The 24,190-nt window shown below is 41.7% G+C and overlaps 2 protein-coding genes across 4 annotated transcripts in view; both read right to left on the bottom strand.

The window, feature by feature from the left end:
* The window catches only part of FARP2 (FERM, ARH/RhoGEF and pleckstrin domain protein 2), a 95,756-nt gene extending 94,865 nt beyond the window's left edge, over nt 1–891 (bottom strand). The window contains exon 1 of the mRNA XM_018563475.1: nt 839–891. The gene's annotated coding sequence lies outside the window, so the exon portion shown is untranslated. The remainder of the gene's footprint in view (nt 1–838) is intronic.
* Nucleotides 892–13,102: 12,211 nt separating this feature from the next.
* Nucleotides 13,103–24,190, bottom strand: part of SEPT2 (septin 2) — a 42,366-nt gene continuing 31,278 nt past the window's right edge. For all 3 annotated transcript variants that reach the window (XM_018563480.1, XM_018563479.1, XM_018563478.1), the window contains exons 8-13: nt 21,198–21,299; nt 19,948–20,093; nt 19,108–19,197; nt 17,515–17,569; nt 16,085–16,167; nt 13,103–13,382 (exon numbers count right to left, since the gene is read on the bottom strand). In XM_018563480.1, coding sequence (XP_018418982.1) covers nt 16,087–16,167; nt 17,515–17,569; nt 19,108–19,197; nt 19,948–20,093; nt 21,198–21,299 — 474 coding nt within the window. In that variant the 3' untranslated portion in view covers nt 13,103–13,382; nt 16,085–16,086. The remainder of the gene's footprint in view (nt 13,383–16,084; nt 16,168–17,514; nt 17,570–19,107; nt 19,198–19,947; nt 20,094–21,197; nt 21,300–24,190) is intronic.

Genomic DNA, 24,190 nt, shown 5'->3' on the forward strand with positions numbered 1-24,190 from the left:
CAGGCATGACTCCCAGATGCATGGTTGGATTTGTATTGTCACCACCTCAATGTAAATGTACTTAAACTAGCTTTGTGTGCTGCAGCAATCTGAGCTTACTATGGAGAGACATCAGCACCACAATAGACAGAAAATCGACACTTCAGGGACTGTCAAATGTCCCTCCACCACGACTCTCACTGTTTACTATGCAGAGGCTTCTACGAGATGTTACTAGTACAGAGACCCTGTGATGGCCTATGGAGGGGGAACAGGAGAAACTACAGGTTCATAGGGTAGAATGTGGTGACAGGGTCTCTTCAATAATATTTCTGGACCAAAGAGGATGTCAAGGGACAGTGCTGGAGCATGTCGAAGGTAAGTGCACAATGGTAATAGCTTTATTTTTTAAAGGTCGACCCCCCCATTGTAGATTTAGTCTACAATCCACCCTGCTGTGAAATGCTAATTATATATATATATATATATCACATGACCTCACCGGGCATGCTTATAGTATATCCAATGATATGTTACATATGTAGCAACATATACAAAGCCATTGACATGTTATTACACACAACAGATAAGGATGTTATACTGTAAACTGACACATCCAATAACAGCAAACAAATGGCGATCACACAGGAAGACAAAACTACAACACGAGTACAAGTTCCCCATACAAGGTAATAAATCTGCTCAGCTTTGTGTCTGTTGCAGGCAGACCGTGCACACTGTGCCTGTTGGGTCATGGAGCAGAGGAAGACATTGCAGTCTCTGCACCCTGACCGCAGCCCATCTCTCCGGCTCACCCACACACCTACGGCCCGTCCCGCACCACCGGCTCCCTTCTCACCTTCCTCCACCGAAACTCCTGCCGACACTAAACGGTCACACTCGGGATTGGACACTGCAACAAGCAAGAGGCGCAGTCACGGCGGTGGGCGTGTCACATAACAGTTGGGAAGGTGGGGCCGAGAGTTCTTTTCGTTCTTCCACAGCGTTCTACACAATTTGTGGGCGGGACAGCCGCTGAAATAACATTAAGTAGGCGGGGCTGCGGCGTGTATGAACGTCACGCTCTAACTTTCCAAAACTTTTCTTATTGGTGGATTACGTGAAAAGTAAAGGACGCCGCCCTGTGATTGGGTGATAAGAAAAGCTAAACAAGTGGGCCGCCATGCTTGTGAAGGGCGAAAGAAGACTGTACACGTTGTACACTGTTGCACTAATTTGTTTTAACCCTATTGTAATGTTAGCCGGGACAGGAATGGTTTTATAGCTTTCATTGCAAAACTGTTTTAATGCTATGCGTATTTTTTACGTGATACTTTTGCGAGGCAGAGTTGGGTCCCCACCCAGCCTTCAATACAAGCTTTAGAATACGTCTTTTAATGGCTGCACAGCGCTTTAGCAAACTAAAATGTCACCCAATTAGGATCTATACGATCTACTTTAAGTTACAGAAAGGCCTGTTTTAAGGTGGCATGCAATATGAATGTACAATCGCCATTAGATTTATAAAACCATCCATGATTGTATACAACGCTCACCTCTCGATCTACTGAGCCAACCTATGACAGTCTCATTGTCACAGATCGGCTAGAACTATGAGTAGGGTTGCCACCTTTTCTTCAAGCGAAACCCGAACACTCAAGCGACGCGCAGACATTTTTTTGAGGGAATGAGTCGCAGCGTATTCATATGTAAATAGCGCCGCCCATTCATATGTAAATATCACAGTTGAGACTATTTTCAGTGGGGGGGCCAGTAGCCCCTTTCTTAATTTTGGTCTCCCCTGTCTGCCTGACATCTTGTATCTGGGTTTCTGCTGCCATGAAACCCGAACACAGCATTCAAAACCCGAACTGTCCAGGTGAATCCTGGACAGGTGGCAACCCTAACTATGAGGTGAGTGAAAAGCACTCATCTCATAGTTCTCCTTTAAATATCACCGGGAACGTCAGAGTGAAAGCAATCATTCTAGAGGCACCATTAGCTTTTATGTTTGGTATCTATTTACTCGATGTAACCCATCTTTTATGTTTTACCAAAAAAAATTGTATTAAGTTGTGTTCGTGTGCACTAAAATTCATTTTAGTGTTTCGTTTACTAAAAATATTGATTTGGTAAACATTTGCGCAAAGATCATGTCATATTTTAAAAAATGCAGCTACCATTTTTTTTCTACAGGGCCTTTGCTTTCAGAAAATATATACTTGTTTGGGGTTTTTAAGTCATTTTCTATGCAAAAATCCAGATAGTAATATGTGTGCCTAGGTGAGAATGATGGAAGGATTCCCCGAATGCCTCCAGCAATGTCCCCTATCACACATGCCAGGAGACAGGTGAGCTGAGGGTCGCATACATGCTGCAAGATTCCCCACATGCGCACATTTGGTGCTGCTTTCTGCCAGGTATTTGGCAACTGGTAGAGATCCGCAGCATGCCCACACATGGTACAGGTCTCTACAAGGTCTCAGATGGCAAAAAACAGTGGTGTAGACACACATGCATGGAAAGCCCCCCACAGGTCTCTGCCACATCCTGAAGAATGTACCTCCCCCAACTGTCCCTCATTTGCAACCAAAGTCCCTATAATTGGTCTGATGTACAGATATCTGTGGACAGGCTCTATTTATCTACGAAAAGTGTAAATCTGCACTTAAATCTTCATCTTATCTCTTAATTATCTTTTTTGTAGGGATGCACTGATACTGGGCATTTTCACGAGAACTCATACTTGTGAAAATGCCCCGATACCAAGTGCTGATCCCGTCGCTTTAAATTTTTAAACACAAGCGGCTTCTGTAAGGTCCCGCACTTGCTAGGGACCTCACAGTGCTTCCATCTCCTGTACCCGACCACCTGCACCTCATCTGACGGCCGCAACGCTTCTGAGGCCCGCATCCACTTGCCAAACCCTCCGGACCCCTCCTGAGAGCCGGTATGGTATAGCAGCATAAAGTATGCTTATATTCGGGAACACACAAGTAGGAGATGTAGGGACGCTCTGTGTACAACCCAAGGGTCACTTTCAGAGACCTGATGACATCTCCGAGATCTGCACCCCCCTCTGATTGTCCTATAAATCGAATATAGCCATACACAGGAAATAAGACGCTCTTGCAGATTTGTATAATCATGTATTGCTGGGATTGGTAGTCCTCTATAGCGGGTTGCCATTCTCCATTGCTGTATAATCATGTATTGCTGGAATTTGTAATCCTCTATAGCTGGTGGTATTCTTCCTTGCTCTATAATCATGTATTGTTGAGATTTATAGTCCCGCTACAGTGGCAGAACTACCAGGGTTACAGCTGTGACAAGGCCCTGGCGTTCCACCACTGTCCTAAAATCCTTAGTCTATATTGATTGATTGTTAGATTGTAAGCCCCCACGGGCAGGGTAGCCCTACCCTGATTTGTATTGCGATTGTAATGTCTTCCTTATATTGTAAAGCGCTGCGCAAACTGTTGGCGCTATATACATCCTGTATAATAATAATAATGTTTTAGAAAAAGTCACATGACACGGGAAAAAAAAAAAAGGTATCTGTAATTGGTAATCGACAAGTAGTTGAGGAAAAGTATTCGTACTCGGTCTGGAAAAAAATGGTATTGGTGCAGCCATACTATTTTGCCAATATAAAGTGAAGATAATGGTGAAAAGAAAAACAATTCTGGGTTTAACCATTCATTTTTGCCATATGAATTTTTACTGGTCTATATAACCTTGGGGAATGGCGGTGTGTGCCTATTGTCGAAATACATTGTGCTAGAAGGTATCCATCTTTTTCATCTCAGAAAGTTGGGAGGTATGCAAAGACCTGGCAGAGAGCACCGGACCAAAACGGATGTTGGAGTAGATGAAAAAGTTCAATAGTTCTGATGACCAAACAGCCAACACGTTTCAGGCACAAGGGCTTGGAAACAATGAGAATAAAGGAAAGGAAAAAAAACCAAACAATCTTAAATTTAGATTATTGCAGCTATGGGTTCTCCCAACATTTGTTGATGGAAATCTATGAATTTTGGGAGAACTACCCATAGCTGCAAATAAGATGGAATGTTTTTTTTTTTTTGCTCAGAGTCCATTTCATTCTCATTTCCAAGCCCTGAGGAAGGGGTGTGCGTTTGCCCCTGAAATTTGTTGGCCGTTTGTTGCATTAAACTGTTTTATGGACTCTAACATCCGTTTTGGTCTGGCGTCTCTTCTGTTTTCTGTCGGAGTCACTAATTATAAATGCCAGAACCGGGAGGCCCAAAGCCTTCACTTTTAAAGCCCCTCTCCAAGATACTTTGGAAGATTTATAACCAGAGATCACCATTAAGTTAGCTGAGCTTTGTATGCTACATTATAGCTTATAAAAATGGAAAAAGTCCTCTTTAAAGCGGGCCATACACCATTAGATTTTTGTTTTTCTGTCAGCCTGTGGGCTAAAAGAAATAAATCTGACAGATTCCTCCACCCGCACTCACCAGCATGGATGGACAAGTCTTCCACTGTGGCTATTGTATTTTGACAGTGGCAGGCGCTGACTATCAGAATACATGCAACACAAAAAGAAAAACGGGTTTTTGAGAGGTACTTCACCACGGCTTGAAATTTGGTAAAAAAGTTTGATTTTTATTTCACATATGTTATAAATATACATATAAAAAGCAACAAACAGTTGCGATAGGTTACAACAAAATTAGACCAGGAGCATAGACCCATTTGACATACTATACATATCCATTCTAGATCGATACACTCAGTGTGTCCAATCCCTACGCGTTTCACAACTTGGCTTCATCAGGGGATTGTAAACTGATCAACCAATGGGAGTAGCTTAATGTGGGTCGAGCTCTCTGTGCAGGGGTAGGAGTCCTCTGACAAACACTCCGCCCAGTTTTTGCCGCAGTAGGAGGGAAGGATTACGTGTATGCGCAGGACAGGACTGCCTATGCTTATCTTGCAGTATTCTTATGCTTCAACATCCATAGACCTGTCAAGTTCTGGTAATTGTGCCAGGCATTGGAGGCGAAGGTGTTAGCCTGCGAGTGGGAGGCATAGTGCCAAGCATAGGAGTGCCAGGCATAGGAGGCGAGTGCCAGGCATAGGAGGCGAAGGTGTTAGCCTGCGATTGGGAGGCATCAAGGCGGCTGCGGGTTATTGTTTGTGACCGGACCGATCGGATCTTTCATCTCCATACCAATCCTTTGCCCCATGACCAGAACTTGACAGGTCTATGGATGTTGAAGCATAAGAATACTACAAGATAAGCATATGCAGTCCTGTCCTGCGCATACCCGTAATCCTTCCCTCCTACTGCGGCCCCGAGGTCCCTTGGACAAAAACTGGGCGGAGTGTTTCTGTCGGAGGACTCCTACACTCTGCACAGAGAGCTCGACCCACATTAAGCTACTCCCATTGGTTGATCAGTTTTACAATCCCCTGATGAAGCCAAGCTGTGAAACGCGTAGGGATTGGACACACTGAATGTATCGATCTAGAATGGATATGTATAGTATGTCAAATTGGTCTATGCTCCTGGTCTAATTTTGTTTTAACCTATCACAACTGTTTGTTGCTTTTTATATGTATAACACATGTGAAATAAAAATCAAACTTTTTTACCAAATGTCAAGCCGTGGTGAAGTACCTCTCTATAACCCCTGTTTTTCTTTTTGTGTTGTAATTATCTAAATTTACACCTCGGGGGGCCATTGTGCTAGCTGTTCACGACTGTTTTGCATAACAGAATACATAAACAGTAACTGCAGCTGATTGGCTTGCAGTCACTGTTCATCCAACAATTTTTAGATAGGCTCCTTCAACAAAAGTTGATTCATTAATCTACTTCTGTCGAGCTGGCAGGATCCCCCACTGTAAGGGGCGAATCAGCCAAAATTCTAACAGTATATGGCCAGCCTTAGAGTCAGGGGGAACCCAGGAAGGATGATGTATTTCCAATCAACCAGTGGAACTTTTGACTCCATACAAGTAGGGATGTTCACATACCAGTGCCGATACTTGGCATTTTCACGAGAACTACCAGGGTTTAAGCTGGGACCTGGCTCTGGCGCTCCACCACTGTCCTGAAATCATTAGTCTGTATTGTTTTAGAAAAACTGTCACATGACAAAAATGTATCAGTACTTGTATCTGCGAGTACTTGGATGAGTATTAGTATTTGTACTTGCAAAAATGGTATTGGTGCATTAAATATAATTTCTCTCCTTGAATAATTTAAACAATGAATGCTGGTCAACACATTTCTATCTTTAAAACAAAACTTTATTCATTTGAAATGTAATAAAAAACAAAAACAAAAAAAACAGTAAAATACCAAAAAGCTGCCACCATTGTAGAAAACATGATATAAAAATCATTGGAAAAGTTGTACTTGTGGGGGGACTTGTGACGTCGGAGTGGTACATCCACTTGCAACATATGGCAGTGATTCAAATAATACTGCAGCTTACCAACTACATAAAAGAGAATAAAGTGGATATAAGGCATTTCAATTCACATTGTGTACAAGCACTTACATTATGCAGACTAGTGGTTAGTCTTTACTGATAAAATCAGCAAATGAATAAAAAACAGGCACACAAAACGGACATACACTTCTTAATGAGCATAATGCAAAGGCACAACATTTGGCTCCAACGTAAGGGACCTCTCACCATGAAGAGAAAGCTCAGCAATTTTTTTTTACTGAAATATCCTATTCAGTGAATACCAGGTGAGCATCCCATCGGAGCCAACTTTCTATGTACTATAGGCAGAGAACAATGACTAAATGATTGATTGAACATTGCCAACTCAACAAATTGTTTATCAGCTTTGAATTGCATGCTACTTTTAGGTCGGCAATGCAATACTCGGTGCTGCTTATACCGTGTTTCCCCGAAAGTAAGACCTACCCCGAAAGTAAGACCTAGCACTATCTTCAGGGATTTCTGTAATATAAGACCTACCCTGAAAATAAGACCAAGTTATTTTTGTGTAAAAAAAAAAAATAAGACACTGTCTTATTTTCGGGGAAACACGGTATGTGAACTGCTTTCAGCAACTGCAACGTCCATCTAAGGATAGAGATCTTCCAGCATGGTGGGAAAAGACCAGTCTCAGGGAATTGACTAGTTGACAAGCTGTTACATCTCTGATGCAGACTATAAACACAGTAATTGTCAGGCAAATTACATGCATTGGATTGTAAAAACAACCAAATGGAGAAAGGAACTAATGAAACTGGGTCACAGTCCAAACAGTGAGCGGTAGGTTGCTTTGACCTAATTGATTATTTCTGTACAAACGCTGACGGAAGGAAGATGAAAATGCCTCCAAACGTTATGGTTTGATCACCGTTAGAGATGTCAGTGGTGGCATCTCTGTGCCGAGTTGCTAGGTCCTCCCATTCGCGGTGTCCTTACCCAACTGTTCAATTTATGTTAAGGTGGACCTGTCATAACGGCAACTCAAGACCACCCATCCAATTAAAAAGAAAAAAACATGGAAAAGCAGGAAACAAAAAGGTGGTGACACCAAAATCAACCATTACAGATAAATCTAAAATTTGAATTTAAGTGACGCTAAACTCAGGAGTTAAGATCTTGAAAATGCATTCAAGTACCTTAAAAGGAGAACTATGGGGTTACCTTTTTATCCCACAGTTCTCTTTAGGGTCACAGGAGGACACGTACCAAGGTCCTCCTGTAACCCAAAGCTCAGTATATAGCAAGCTATTGCCCGCTATATACTGAGAGTGCCGCAGCCGGGAAGGATCCCAACAACACTGTCGAGATCCACCCAGCTGGCTGATAGGCAGAGCCCGGTGTTAATCTAGAGAGGCAGAATCAGCTGTGCCCGCCGCCTCCCCGTCCGTTCCTCCAGTCAGCACTGGAGAGGGGAGGGGGAATCCCTGCAGGGATCCATGACTGAAAGTCACGGCTCTCTGCAGGGAGATGATTGTAAAGTGAGAAAGCAACGGTATATGTTCGCTCACTTCCCGATCCATAGAGCCGACCCGTGACCTATAAAGGATGAGTGGTAATCACTCAACTCGTAGTTCCCCTTTAACTATTAATAAAAATGTATCTTATTTGTGTATTACTCGGCTGTAGATCCTCAGATAATTTCTGAATTGGTGCCGACACTGTCCTTCTTTCTGGAGGGTGGCTACTTTTGTTCCCCATGGTCCCTGTGTGTGTTGTAAAGTAGCCACCCCTCCAAGATCGCTCCTTTGATGGACTATAATCTAATTTTTAGTTCAGACCATCACAGGAGTGAGCTTGGAGCGGTGACTACTTTATTACACACACAGGGACCATGGGGAACAAAAGTAGCCACCCTCCAGAAGGACAGTGTCCGCACCAATTCAGAGATGATTTGAGGATCTACAGCCGACTGATACCCAAATAAGATACCTTTTTGTTATTGGTTGAGGTACTTGAATGTATTTGCGAGATTGAACTCCTGAGTTTAGTGTCACTGTAAACTTCATCTGCCAAGGTCTCTCAAGCTGATTTTGTTTGCTTATTCAGTGTAGGGTGTGAAGGTCTCTTACCAGCCCCCTCCCACCCACATATTCACCTTCCTTTCATTCCCCTATAGCTCCTTCAGGGCTGCAAAATACCTGGCACTTCATGGGAGCGCTTGAGAGGCGAGTATCAGAAGGTGAGCGGTGAACTAGTAAGTAACTGTTATGCAAACGACTCCCCCCTCCCCAAAACAAAAGTGGCAGTATCTGCCAGCACGACACCACTGTATTAATTTACAGCCAAGGTAAATGTTTATGTTCAAGGTAGCACTGCCATAATGGGAATGTCTGAAGATGTGCAGATCATGCATAATGTCGGACTACCTCTCAAGTCTATGGGGACCCTTGCTTTACGGAGGACACTGCAGGAGTAGGATTCCTTCTGCTATAGCTTAAAATATTAGGCTTCCATACTGGAGGGGCAGAGCCAGAAATCCAGCAGGGAGATCACACTCTCAGAACTATTAGTCAATTCACAATTATTCTATAGAACCGACATATTACACAATACTTTACAGAGTACATAGAACCATTCAAATCAGTCCCTGTCCTCTGCAGGGCCACACAATCTAATGTCCCTACTACTCTGACACACACACCTTCATTATTTACAGGAGGCTCATAAACTGTCTGCAGACAATTCTGTTATTGTACACTTTGACCTAAGGGGTGTCACTACCAAAAAAAAAAAAACCAGTAGTAGATGTCCATCTGTCAGTGCCACCTGGCTTCAAGAGGCCACAACCTGACTGCCTTGAAACAGCATCAAGAGGGATAAGTCATCTATCAAATTTAACACAACAATGCCTTCCTTGTACCCATTTAAAGTACACCTGTCACTTTAAATATCTAAGTTGACTATAAAGAATATATGCAGGATACATTCAGGCACTTCCTAGAGCACACCTGTGTGCCCTATATCACGGGGTGCTTTAACAAGCAGCTACTTGCTGGTTCACCAGACCTCACCAGCACCACCCTACAGGCCAATGAGAATGCCCATCACAGTGATGAGCCAATAGAGGCGTGTGACAGGCATGGGTAGTGTCAGCATGCTGAAAATTAAAGCAGACATTTGCCAATTAGAGAACCCTGGATTGGAAGCACCCTGGCAACTCATGGGGCTCAACAACACGGATTCCAGTTGTCATAGGACAGCACAGGCCGCTCTTATTTCAGACACATACATGTGTATTAGGCTGATTGTGGTATTATAGGACTGTATAAAAGTACCCTGCAGTAATAAAGCCGTGTGTAAATTTTAACAAATATGTTTTTAATCTAGACTTCAGTCAGTAGGAAGTAAAATTGGGACTTAAAGATCCTAATCTCTCATCTGTTTCAAAAAAGAGCAACGGTGAATTAGTGGATGGCAGGAAAATAAATTTTCCACTTAACATAAACCCCCGATGGAAACAGAAATCTGGAATGAACAGCAGATGTTGTAGTTTCCATGTACTAGAAGATCGGAGTTCATCTAAATATAGACAAACAATTCACATATGCCGAGCTGTGTTTCGATAGGGAGCCCTACCCAAAATATAATTAAGACCTAAAGCTTGAAATAAAAAAAATGTATATTTGTAACAGTTGACTATGATCTCATGCCCCAAGTCCCTGTTCACACCAAGGCATTTGTTGCTCAAAAGGTAAGCTTAACAAAACTCTCAAGACAAAGAATCCCATTTATTTCTATGGACCCTGTTCACACCTGAGCGCTTTGTCACATGAAGTTTCCCATTGAAGTCTATGGGACCAAAAAGTGCTGTAATCTGCCAAAAAGTAGCTCATGTACTTTTTCCAGCGACAGGCGTTTTTCTGCTCCACAAAAAATGCTCAGGTGTGAACACTTTCTGGAGCCCGAGGACATGCTCCACAAAGTGACAATTCCAGCTAAACACTAAAATGTCTCTGGTCTGTACATTTTCAGCTGATACACAAGGAACACATTGATATCGGTCTGTACACATTTCAATGGTTGTTTCTGCCTCCTGTCGGTAGGATGACAGTCCGCACACTTTTGCCACGTGCCAGTAGCAGCTATAAAGCTTCTTGTTCCAAATGCAACAGGATAGCTGGAGAGGGGGAGCTTAGGAGAAGAGGGTCACCATATGTCACCATAACACATTAAATTGTCACCTGTCATTTCGCTTATGCTCAGGAGTGTAGCTCTACTATGGCAGCCAGGAGTTACTAGAGAGTAGCTAAACAGTAAACCCGATATGAAATCTTGTGGACCTTATTCAGGACTGAGGCAGCCTGGTGTACTTAATGTCTGGATCATTAAAGCAGAACTCCAGGCACAAAGTTTTATTAACCCTTGCACACACTGCAAGGGTTAATTGCTCATTTTTGTCTAGGTAAAAAAAAAAAAGTTATACTCACCTGATCCTCAGAGCCAGCTGGCTGTAACAGCGCTTCCTTCTGCCTCCCTCCTTTTACACTGCAGTGATGGTATGTCCTTCAGTGTCTTTGCATCGTTTACATTGTGTACAGAACGTGATGACTTGGAGACCTCAGATTGCTGCAGCGGAGGGGGAGTGAGGCTGAAGGCACCAATCTAAGACCCAGCCGGCTCGGAGGATCGAGCGAGTATAACTTTTTTTTAACCTAGACAAAAACAAGCAGTTAACCCTTGCAGTGCTGGCCAGCCCCACTGCCAGGTATACTAAAATCTGTGCCTGGAGTTCTGCTTTAATTCTGGCTCTTTCCTTCATTTGGGCAATACGCACTACATTACCACCACTGGAAATATGTAAACAGCAATGGCATTCATGTCACAGAAAAAAAAAAAAGAAGAAGAGATAAAATATCTTGATGTAAATTGTCAGTATTCCAACACCGTTTGTTTAACCCTGTTAGTGCATTACCGCAATGCTAATGTTTTAGGAAAACCTTAAAATATATTTCACATTCATGGGTTATTTTACATGACTTGAAAGTGGCAATTTTCTTTAAGTTGCACAATGTCTTCTGACACCAACTGAAATAGTATTAGGAAGATAAAGCAGGCACACTTGATTCATTTCCGCAGCACCCAAGGACAATAAGAACCCAGGGAGCTGTATCCTCACATTCAGCTCTCAGGGCTGTGTTGTTCCCAATCCCTTCTTTCTCTTTGACTCATTACTGTTCATGTTCATTGTACTAATAATAGTACAGTCAATACACCACTCAGTTTTTGCTAGTACCGTTGTCAAAAAAAATAAAAGATGTAGAAAACATTGTTGGCATTCGGTTCTTGCAAAAACAAAAACATTGGAATGGTCGGGATACTTGTCTGCTCAAATCCCAAAATGATGCTGGAGACCTTCCCATTTCTTACAGCATCAAAAGCTTTTCAAGGGGTTTATAACACATGGCAGAAATCTGCTAACGTTAACAGTCTTATCAATGTGTGCACATGTAATAGAAACCTCAGTAAGGCTGGTTCTTATATTTATGTACATGGGGGCAACCATGATTGATCACTACAAAAGCAGGCACTGCATTCTTTGGGTCTTGCTAATTCTCTTATCTCAATGAAAGTCCAGACAACATCTAAAAACAAGGATAGGTAGCCATGAACCATCTGATTTAAACTGGGTATAATATACATATGGTTAGGATTTGGTTTGAAAGTTGTCCATTTCAGAACATTCGTTTGATTTTCTAAAAGTTAATGGGGTCAATTTAAAAATCGATTTCAACAGTAGTGACAAAAAATTTACTTGAACAAAATTCTAACAGTGAATGTGATTTTGGTCCAGGAAACTCTATTCATTTCCAAACTGAGTGTTCAAATCAAATGACATTTTGAACGAAGTTCATCAAGTCTCTGATAGCATTATTGAATGTTCCGATGAGATAGTTCGTACGAAATTCTAACCGTGTATACCCAGCTTTAACCTTCCTAGGCTGGAAGCTCAGGAACAGCTTTCTTTCTTGGCAGGCAAGAGATTTATTTTGTTCTTTAAAAAAATTATTTTAAAAAAATCATGTTTTTCGGGAATGCTCACATATGCCCATATAATTCAAGTAAAGGGTGACTTTTAATGATAGGTCCACTTTAGGAAATGGGTCCGCTTGAAAAGTAGCGCTCTGGGCATAAATATTCTTAACCATTGCAGGGGCTACTCCTACACTGCAAGGGTTAAGTGCTCATTTTCCTCTAGGAATGAAAATAAAGTTATACTTGCCTGAACCTCACAACCGGCGTCTGTTATACGGATACCTTCAGCCTTCCTCCACTCCAGCAATCAAATGTCGTTCAGCGTCCTCACATCCAATACAGTCTATTGGACGTGTTGACTCACATGACCTTAGACTGGCTGCAGGGATCGGTCTAACAGCCAGCCGGCTGTGAGGTTCAGATGAGTAGAACTTTGACATTTCCGTCCCTAGGGGAAAACAAGCACTTAACCCTTGCAGTGCAGGGGTAGCCCACTGCAAGGGTTAAGAATATTTATGCCGGAGCTCTTCTTTAAGAAACCGTCCGCTAATGACAGCTGCTCAACAACAGTGGTACAATGAGCTATGGAAAGAAATGTGCAATGTAAAGTGAAACTGATGTCTCTTGTGATGTACTTGTGGTGCTTTGAATGGAGTGTGACATGCATTTCCATGTTTATGTTTCTGTGACAATCTGTGTGCACATTGTGTAACAGGAAGTATACTATGGTGTAAAAGAACATCATTTTTAAGGAGATTTACATAAGAAAAAAAAAGTGTGCTTCTATACAGCGTGTACATGGCATAAAACTATGCCTCTGACAGCTCCAGCTTTGTGAAGCCAGCAAATATAAAATGTCAGCATTTTAACATTACAACAGGCCACAGGAGACAGATCTCTGACAGACTGCAGCTGCTGTTCTGAACCGTCCATCCAGGCCTGAAAGAAGAAAAATAACAGTACATTAGCACACAATAAAAACAGAAAAGCAGGCTAGAAGCAAGTCAATGCACTAAAGTGTTATCAGAGAAATACAGAGGCTGCCACTGCTGACCTCTTTCTGAAAGTCAATTTATTTAGCTGTTGTGCTGATCTAGTGACCTCTTTACTTTCTAAAATTTGGACCTGGTAATGCTAAGAATATCAGGAAAGCCAAAAGTCTTTATAATTTTCTGCATAGTTGTTCTGTGTCACTTCAACGATTGAAGCAAGATGGGGAGAATGAAAGCCAGGCAGCTAGTATTTTCACACGGTCAGATCAGTAATGGCAGCCTCCATGTTTCTATCATGATAGATCTTTAAATTAAAGTGCAAGGTGCAGGTCTATAAAACTGGAGATGTACATTTATCAACATCAAATCTGCTGCTGCAGCTGTGTGCATTTCTGCACTTTGGACCCGCTCAATGGTATGGAGAAAGGAGGATGTGCTATGCTAGCGATGGGATTGCTTCCCACTTCGTCTTTATTTACTCTGTCACTTACTCGGATACACATTATTTTCTACATCATTACATTTAAAGTGGTAGTAAGCCACCAAACTAAGCACTGTAATAGTGAGTCCCCAGGAGGTGTTTCTAATATGTGCTACTTACCTTACAGGCAATCCCCTCCAGCGCTGCGACGTCATCGCTGCCATCTTCATCGGCTCTTCTTCCGGTTTCGGCATTTTGGCCTCTAGATTACTTGGGCCAGGATGATGCAACTCCTGTGCATGTGAGTTACTTCATTTCGGCACAGGACCTGCCCGAGCATATGCACGGAGCTGAGCATGCGTGGCTCAGTGTACACAAATGCTGACAGGCAGGAAGGGAGCATTTATGACACGAGTCTCTTGTATCATAAAAACTCTGTCAGCAAATTTTATGCTGCATTTCCTTGTGGATAGCAATTTATTCTGTGATCTGTATTTTATTGTGGACACAATGCATGACACTGTTAAATATTTACTTTTTATTGCTTGCAATAAAGCACTTTAAAAAAAAAAAAGTTCAAGGTGACCTTTTTCCTATTACACACATATTTACCATTTTCAATTTCTCAGTTATATTTCAGAACACTGTTTATCATTTTTTTTTCCCAATAATCCTCTAACTGCAAATGGCAAACAGTAGGGATGCACCAAAACCGGTTTTTCGGTATCGAGTACATCTATCTTTCAGTACTTGCCGATACAGAGTACAGATACAGAGTACCGATACCGGTACTTCTGCTAGTAAGAAGCCAATCAGAAAGCCAGGCAGCATGCTGATTGGTTGGGAAGCCGGTTTCCCGGCCAATCAGCATGGAGCCGGCTTCCCGGCCAATCAGGATGCCGGGTGGCGAGTCATTACCTGCCACGCGGCTTCCTGATTGTCCAGGAAGCTGGCTCCATGTTCCCTCGTGGCACTGCCGGTCAGAGGAAGTTTCGGTATCGGGGGTAAGTATCGGATAATTGGGGTGAGTACGAGTACTCGGCCAAATACTTGTTATCGGTGCATCCCTAATAAACAGTTAGGTCAGCTAGTCTCAGAAGAGAAGCAATACATGCAGAAAAGTCTAAAAGGCACGTTCACACTATCTCTGTGCATTAAATTGCAAGGTTTCCGTGTGATTAATGCACAGTACCGCCGAACGCACCTCCCATGCAATTACAGTGCAGAAAGTGTGTTGCATGTCATTTATTTGTATTGCACCCCAAACACAGCTCCCGCCCACAGCGCGATCGGCCGCACTGCAATGTGCAGCACCGCAAATACCGTACGAATGAAAAAAATAGTGCTCACAATAGGCATCACCAATATAACATCAAGTCAAAAAACATTTATAAAAATGTAAAAGGTAAAATAAAAATGGAGATTAAGCATCTGTAGGAATGACATGTATTACCACTTGTATTGCAAGCCTCATAATTTTTTGTTTCATTTTGTGATGTGCGGAGGTAAATGTTCAAAGGTGAACTAACACACAGCACATTTCTCTGGCAATATTACTTTAGAAGGAGAAAATTTATATTGGGGATGACAGGTGAGGTCACTAGACCTCATGAATAAAAGTTTCTGGATAAGGAATTGTGTTTGTCCATAACAGAGGCTACCAAATGTTTGTAGTGCAGTAGGGAGCCTCTATCTTCTTGACAGACAACAAGAACAGTCCTTCCATTAACCGTGTTCCATCAGAAGGCCAGAACTTCCTTTAAAGTGGAAGTAAAGTGAGCCCCCTGGAGCTTTTAACCATATTATCCTAGTTCATATTAGCACATGACAGACTGACCTGCCAAAGCGATCTCCTCCAGCGCAGCGTTCATCTCTCACTGGCACTTTCATTTTTGCTTTTTTGGGGTTTTGAGTCTTTGGCCACTTGATTGGCCGGCTCTAATAAAGTAGCTTCCTTGCATGCGTTTGGGAGTTGCTTCATCTCAGCATGCAGAGCTTGTACACTTATCTGTGCATGCATGGCTCATTGTGCAGGGGAAAAAAAAGCAGCTAGAAGCTTTTATTGCTTCTATGACAGTCTTTTTTTTACATAATGTCCACTTTAATAATCTGCCATTAAACACTTTTTCTGCCATCACTCTTCCTTTATGTCTCGAATTATGTACTGAAATGTTCAGATATTCAAATTAAAAATTCATGCACCTAATTACCCAAAAATGTATCCTTGCCATTACATATGTGCATCCCCTTCTTGTCTCTGAATCTGCATCTGAGCTTGCATTCTAGCAATCATTTCCTGCATACGACGAAGCTACAAGACAGAATAAAACAAATGACATTAAAGCATTCAATTTTCTTGTAGGATAGATAAACTGGTCAACTTTATTTTTGCTCAGCATATGCGGCTTGAATTTTATAGCAAAGTTTTAGTAGTTCTTGTGTCAGGGCATACTGTACTGTACCATTCAGCTCAATACACTTTCTCGGTGCCTAGTATCAGGAAATCACATCAAGCACCTCCTTATGACATCCACTAGTATAAGGTCTAATGTATCCGTGTTCCAGAGGGGAAAACAAAAACAGGCCGTTAGTGAGGTTCAACAACCTATGATTTAAAGGATCATTCCACTTTCACCATAGAAAATAGATTGATAAAATGACCATTGACATGTCATTTGACAGTTCAGGCAGATCTTGGCTTTTATAATCAATGAGAAATATGTGGACATACCTTGTGTAGCCATACACACCAATGTGCACTATAGGGGGAGGGAGGGTTTACCTATTGAGTAGTAGTTTGCATCAGAGGTTATAGCATGCAACTTGCAACCAGAAGCTAATCAGTTGCTTTTCTACACAGAAAAAGGAGCGGGTATATCATAACCAGATATAAGCTGCTAACAGCTGCTAGCCAGATTAAAGTAGCATTAAACCCTCAGTGCAAATTGATGTTCCCATTTAACAAACTGTTAAAGTGATGTATTTCCCCTCAGTTTCCAACAACTTACATTTGACTTTTAAAAATGTCCACGCTGTGCCCATCTCTGATGCACTTCACCCGAACTTCCAGTCAGGGAGCGCTACTGTGCATTTATTATTATGAATTGAAGCTTTGGGACTACATGCCCCACAATCCTTTCCCTTCTGCCACATTGCACATGCGCTCCCTGGCGCCTGAGCAGGCACAATGTCAAGGATCCTAGCCATGCTGCGCATGCGACCCTATGCATGACTTCCGAAGGAGCACAATGAGAAGCTCCTTGGATACACTGTGCATGCACAGCCTATGTATGGAGCCTGAGCATGCACATGAGTATGACCCAGCTGTGAGCGCGCGTGAGGGTGGCTCCAGGGAGACTTGCAGAAGAATGGAGCCACCCTTATAAGCAGAAGTGACTTACACTTCACTTCAAAAGCTGATTGTGCCAGAAACAGACTGAACACAAAAACAGGCTTGGAAACAATCAAAGTAAGACAAGCTGCTACATTACATTTCTCCAGGGAGGGTTTCATAATAGAGAATGTACAAAAGTCCAACCTTCTGTGCTCAGGCCAAAGGCATTGGACCTTCTGTGACAAATCTAAACTAGAAGACTCACTTAGACTTTGCGAAGGGAATCAAAGTTCACTACTGTTACATGTAACCAGCATTCCTCACCTCAGCTTCTTTTTCCAGCAGTATCTGGTCCTTAGACACCTCCACGTTCTCCACACTAATATCGAAAATAAGAGCAGGTAAAATTAATGAACATTTCATCTGATTTTAGTAAGAACATTCAAAACTTTAAGCTGAAAAATTCTAAACAAGTATGGTTACTTATTGTACTTATGGAAGTGCTTAATAAAAGAGGGGTGGTTTAGATTGTCTGAGCTACAGAGACAGCTTAAATCAAATACTGCCTGCATATGCCCATGTGATCCCCATATTGGGCCACTGCACTCCAGAAACACAGGATACCCAAGTAATAATAGTCTTTCTGCTTCCCAGCTCCGATTCAGACTAATTTTCATTCTGTTAGTGGGGTCATCTTTTAGAGCGATGCGGCAATAGTAAGGGCTATAGGAAGGAGGTGGACAGTACTGCCACTCCAGGTTTCAGGGGTGCAGGTGAACTATATATATCAGTACAAAATACATGAAATGAAAATCAAAATTGCTTCCCAGATTCTCTCTTTCTCCCAGATTTTTCCTGCCCTGTCTATTATTTTAACCTAGTAGCATTAAGAATAACAAAACTTAGCTGCACATTACCTGCCTTGAAAGTAATTCTCAAGTTCTATGTAGCAGTCAGCCAATACGGACAAGCATAAAAATAGAATCTGCTTCTCTGCCTACCTTGGCAACGAAGGAACCTTTTTGAAGGTTGACGTCAGCTTGGCATGTTTTTTATTTTCAAACACAGTGTTTACATGCTATTGCATGAAACATTCCATTGTTCTTTCCTATGCAGCATAAAATGTGCTTTCACTGACTGGCAATCTGAAAAGCCATTTTCCAGGAGGGTTGTGACTGCTTATACTCTAATATGAGTCCGTATTACTGCTTAGCCTGTTCTATGTACTGCAGAAGAGGATCCATTGTATAGAAATGATTAGCAATACTGGACTTCAGGAGCTCAATTACAAAACACAAGACAAGCTGTTGGCCATTGTAAGGTCGGCTAACCTTTAGCCCTATTCAGGTTCTAAGCTCTCACACTGTTATCTGACAGCACAACACAGCACTGCCAATACAATACATCCAAAAATATTATTTTCTATTAATTCTTTTTTCAATGTTTCATTTGTAACAATTTTCAAATTGGAATGCAAAACAAAAAGAGCGCCTCCATCGTGTAAAAAGATGGAGGAGTGTCCTCTGAAACGCGCAAACTAGGAAGGACACACAGCTGGTCGGCTGAGCCTGTTGCACACGATTTTTTTATGCCTGCTAAATATCCTCTGTTTGTGAGTACTATTTTAGCTGTTTTTATATTAAAACGTTTTACACAATGGAGGCGCTCTCTTTGTTCTGTATTCTAGTTCTGTGGTTGCCCTAAACCAGTGGGAGCTGCATCGAGAGTGCATCACATTGATTTTATACACAGTTACGGTGCTGGCGCTAGTGGTGTGTACGTTTTGCAATTTTCATATTGTGCTAATGAAGCATACAAAAAATTATGGGTTGACAGATACATTTAACAGAAAAAGAATCAGCATTACACACGGCTCATTTATACCCATTTCTTATATTAATTGTGCTGGCACTGTACCTGCCACCACCACCTTTTTTGAGGCGCTCAGAGCGAAAGTTTTCATAATGCAGATCCTGAGTAACCTCTTGCAGATCCTGCATGTGTGTGCTGCAAACACAAAAAATACATCATGCATTTAAGAAGTGAAAGATATAAAAGTCTGTATTCAGCAGAAGATCTTTATTCAAAAGACAAGTATTTCCCCTTTCTATTCTCGCTTAAAAGAAAACTTCACTTAACATATTTTCCATAAACAATGTTTTATACCCATCCAAAATCACTTCACTTTAAGAGTCTGGTCATTGAAACAGTACTTCTAGCTCTTTATCATAAGGCATTATGCAGGGTATGCAGCTTCTTTGTTACCAATGTTAAAAGGCAGAGTTCACCTTTTAATAAAATAGCTTATGTAGCCTCCAGAATGTTACAAAAAAAAAAACAAAAAAAAAAAAAAAAAAAACTTAAGCTGGCCATACACCTTACAATTTATCTGCAGATTTTCTGTGATCAGATAGAAAAGGTGCAGCAGATTCCTCCATCTACACTGAACTGTGTGGATGGAGTAATCTCCACCTGGGCCAATCTGTTGCACTTTTTCCATCTGACCACAGAAAATCTGCAGATAAACTGTAAGGTGTATGGGCACCTTTATGCAGCTTTTAACAAATGTTGACAAAAGTAAATGCTGGTACAGAATCTTAATTTCAGGTACTATATAGGTGTAACATGAAACATGGTATTAAAAGGTAAACATAGCCTTTAAATATAGCTTCCATTTAGCCAAGTCTCAGGGCACTTAAATATTTATACGCTCTATAAGAAAGTAGAAAGTGTGAAACAAGACTCAACTACACTTACATCAGCATTGTCCTTAGCTTAAGGAAGTCATTGTGCTCTGGGTTTTCCACTTCCACCACACCCCAAGGATACAGACGACCTCTGACCTTTTTGCCTTTAGCCTCAATAAGCTGGTTAGATCCAACAACAGAGAAGGGGATACTAGCCTACAGAGAATGAAACAAAGTGCAATGTCATTACCAATAGACCCGAATCCCAACTCCCTGTGGCTAAATTGATGAGTGCCCCATGGGGGGGAGTCTTCAACACTTGTAAGCTTCAAGCTGTGACATCAAGGCTTCTTCTCTTCACTTCCAAAGCTGAACACAATGGTGGAGGAGTAAAAGAAGGCACTATTTGCACCTACAGTCAAATCACATTTGCGCTTAAAACATACTGCCTGGTAGCCATGATAGAAGAATAGTTTCCCTCTTGGAACAGATACCAGCAACAATGGTGATTTAAACCATGGAGCACAATGCGGTTGGTTTTGAAGACAGGAGGGTTCTAATTAATCTGAATTTACTAGATGGCTGGTGGGCAATGGTGAGGATGAGGTTCATGGAGGAGAACCTCTCCAGAAAGTCAAATGGCCGAATCAGCAGGTATAGCTGACTGATACGGTCAACTCAGAAAAGATACAGTACTAGCTCAAACTCTGCATCGCCTCACTACAAGGGCTACATATATACCATACAATGCTTGCGACACTGACATACGATCAGCTGAAGTTTGGGAAACAGAATACTGATGAATTACAAGCCAAACGTTGGAAGAATTGAACCAATAAAGATCCAAAAGCAGGAGGAAGAAAATTAAATATGTGAACCTCATTTACTTGATTTTATATATTTGAGCTGTTTAAAACGCAAATAGCAATTCCAGGTAAAATTTCACTTTTAGTATTGTACATAGGGGTAAGGGCTAACCTCCGTCTGGTTTTTATTGATTTTTGTGTCCGAAACACAGGAAATTTACTTTTAGTACCTGTACAGATAGAAACAATGGGATGTCTCTATTGTTTGCACAGAGGGGGCAACAAAATACATTTAGTAACACAGGGCAGGCTTAGAAACTCCGTTTATAGCTTTCTGCGACATCCTGTCCTGTCCTGGTGACACCGGCATCCTCATTTATTTTCCTGCTGTCCCTGGGACAGAAAGCCAGGGCAGAAGCTCCCATTCTTAGTGGAGTTTCAGCTGATGCAAGCCTGTAATTACTTGACAAGTGGTGTATCTATGAAAGCAGTGGCTAAGCAAAGCGCTATGCACCTTTAAGAGCCTCGTCTGCTCCTTGAAATCTTCATCTTCATCAGACTCTGCATCTGGAAGCTGATAAATCTTAATTCCACGTTCCTCAATCTCATCTAGAATCTACAAATACAGGAGAGGTATGGTAACATTACTGGTTACATAGAAATCAATACGACATCGCTACCATTCAGCAGGAACCATCAATCAATCAAAATACTAGTCAAGGTTGTGTATTATGGTGGAAAGGAAGCGAAGGGAGGTGGGGACGCGAATTTAGGTGTGCAAATTTACAAATAGTAGCTAATAGATAATGTCAACCTTTTTAAAAAAAAGTAATAATGCATTATTGTGGTCACTGAGAAAACTAAATATGATATGACATAAGACTAGCAATAACATTAGTACTATTATCATTTTGAAGCTTTTCTTTCAAAATGTAACTTCAACCCAGAGATTTTCCCACAGTGCATTTTTTTCTGCCACTATATTGTATGTTCTTAGTTTGATGGCCAGCATCACTCAGCCCACTTCATCTGAGCCCAGGTTGTCCTGGACCCACCCCAGCCTGTGACTGGACAATGGAAGTAGAAGCAACAGTGATGAGCTAATTTCTCTGTCACTCGGCTTTCCTACCCCATCAGCATGCATCTGGTCAACACATAAATCAGACTGGCTCCTTGGACTGCTTCTTCTCTCACTCCAGCCCTGCTGCACAGGAACTGAAAGAGGGTGATTCTAGGTCACATTCAGGTAATGACACTGATTGCATTTAACAGAATACATTGAATGGTGTATTACTGATCACAGGGCTACATTCATTTGGGTCTTTTATATCTGCCTAGAGTTCAGATTGATGAACATGGCGCTTTTCATTATTAAAACTACAAATTGTAGTACATATAAGGTGACACTAGATGGCACAACATGAAAAGGAAATGAATTATGCAAGTAATGAAACAATGGTAAAATGGAATTTATGCCAGGCAGATATAAAAGACTTCCATTTAATCCGGTCATGTATTTAAATAGACTTGCATGCTTTTTAGCTAGAACCTCAGGAAGTCTACCTACTAGCTTCCTGTAAAACCCAACACAGGAGCATTAATTTCCTCTTCACACCTAGGTGTTTTGACGCTGAAAGCTTAAGCGTCGAAACTCAGAACACAAGAATTCCTATTCATTTCTATGGCCCTTGCTGACACCTGAGAGTTTAGCAGCAAGCTGTAAAAATGCTGAACGCTGGAAAAGGTGCATGAGCTTCTTTCTGGCAGATTTAGCACATTTGTGCTCCATTGATTTCAATGTAAAACGCGCCAAAAACACGTGTTTGTTTTTTTCCCCCGCACGTTTTTGCGCAAAAAGACCGCACATTTTTAAGGAGCATACACATTGTGGAAGACCACCTGCAAAGCACACTGGGAAACAAAATCCCTGAAACACGTCCAAAACGCGCATTTAGGGGATTGAAACGCGCGCAAAATAAAAAAGCGTGTTAGACACGCGGAAACGCTGACGCCTAGGTGTGAACAGGGACTTAGAGAAAGGAAGAAATGCAGCCAGCTTAAACCAATCAGGCTTTACTACATTGCACAGCAATATGGATCGAACATGTGCAACTTGCTGATAAAGAGAGAGGAGAGCAGAGAAATAACCTCATGGTTGAGCTGCTGCTCATTTACTAACAATCACAGTCCTTGAGCACTATTGATTTTACTGCTGTGGAGAAAAGTCAGGTCATGGCCTAGCTAAGGGTAGCCATACACACACACACACACACACACTAAATGGGCTGATAGGACACGGTCAATACGCAGACAATATTTTTCCACCCGCCTCAGTTTTTAGATCAACTTTTGTTGCGCCGGGGGGTGCTGACAGAGCCACCCACAGCTCAAATTTCTGCCTAATAAGCTGAAATCAGCCACAATTCAAGCCCTGTATGGCCAGCTTAAGGGATCCAGACCACTTTCTAGGACTAGAAAGCTTTAAAATAAATGGCAAGAATAAAATTATTTAGCTTTACCGTGCAGTACTATTTTATATAAATTTAAAGCATTTGCAAATTAGACACTTGAAATCATGACAATGGGTAACACAATTCCTATTCAGAGCAATTACATATTGCAATGCAATCAAGGTCTAATTGGCTGCTGATCCTCTCCGAGCTTGCCCTAATGCTGCTGTGCCGTGTTAAAAAAGAAACAACATTGTTTTCTAATATGTGCAGAGCTGAATTAAATTGCAGTTTTTGCCCTTTGTTTTTGAACACGTCATACCTTTTAAAATTCCTCTTCTATGCAATCCTCTAATCTGGACTGCAGTTTGTTACAAGATGAAGGACTGCCCTTGGAGCTTAGCCCTCCCACTTGCCTTAAGTTGGTGTCCTTATTGTCCTCTAAGGCCCCATCTTTGAATACTGGAATGGGTGGTATTTGGCTCCAGGAGCAATGTTTGGTCTCTAAATCAAAGTCAAGGCCTCATGTACACAACACCCTCTGGATCAGAGAAGTTCCACAGAATAGGGTTTCTGAATTATACGAAAGAAAAAAAAAACAATACCTTGTGGTGCCCTTTTTAGGCAAAAGTTTAAAAAGGATGACAGGTTCACCTTAAGCACATGCATATATGCATTTTTGTTAAATAATATACAAAAAAAAGTGATGATATGTGGTAGAAAATTGGTATGTGTCAGAAAATTACTTTCAGCAGTTCATAGAATAAATGCACTTATCCTTTTTTTTTTTTTTCCTGACCCAAAGAAAACTCACTATTGCCCTCCACAGATTTATACTTACCGAGATTCAAGAACCGCTTCTCCGCCGTTTGTGGACATCCAGGGCTGAAAGTCTCCTTCTGGCCGCATCTGTCTCCAGTCTATAGAAGGCTGTAATGTGCAGGTGCAGCCAGCAGAGGGAGCATTCAGCGCTGGATGTAAACAAAAGTAGAACTGTGCCTGTCGGATCTCCGTAAGTAGGGATGTGTGGAGGGGGGAGGGTAGTATCTTTTAGGTC

This window comes from Nanorana parkeri, unplaced genomic scaffold (assembly GCF_000935625.1).
Source record: "Nanorana parkeri isolate BGI_ZX_2015 unplaced genomic scaffold, ASM93562v1 scaffold667, whole genome shotgun sequence".
Classification (NCBI taxonomy): Eukaryota; Metazoa; Chordata; class Amphibia; order Anura; family Dicroglossidae; genus Nanorana; species Nanorana parkeri.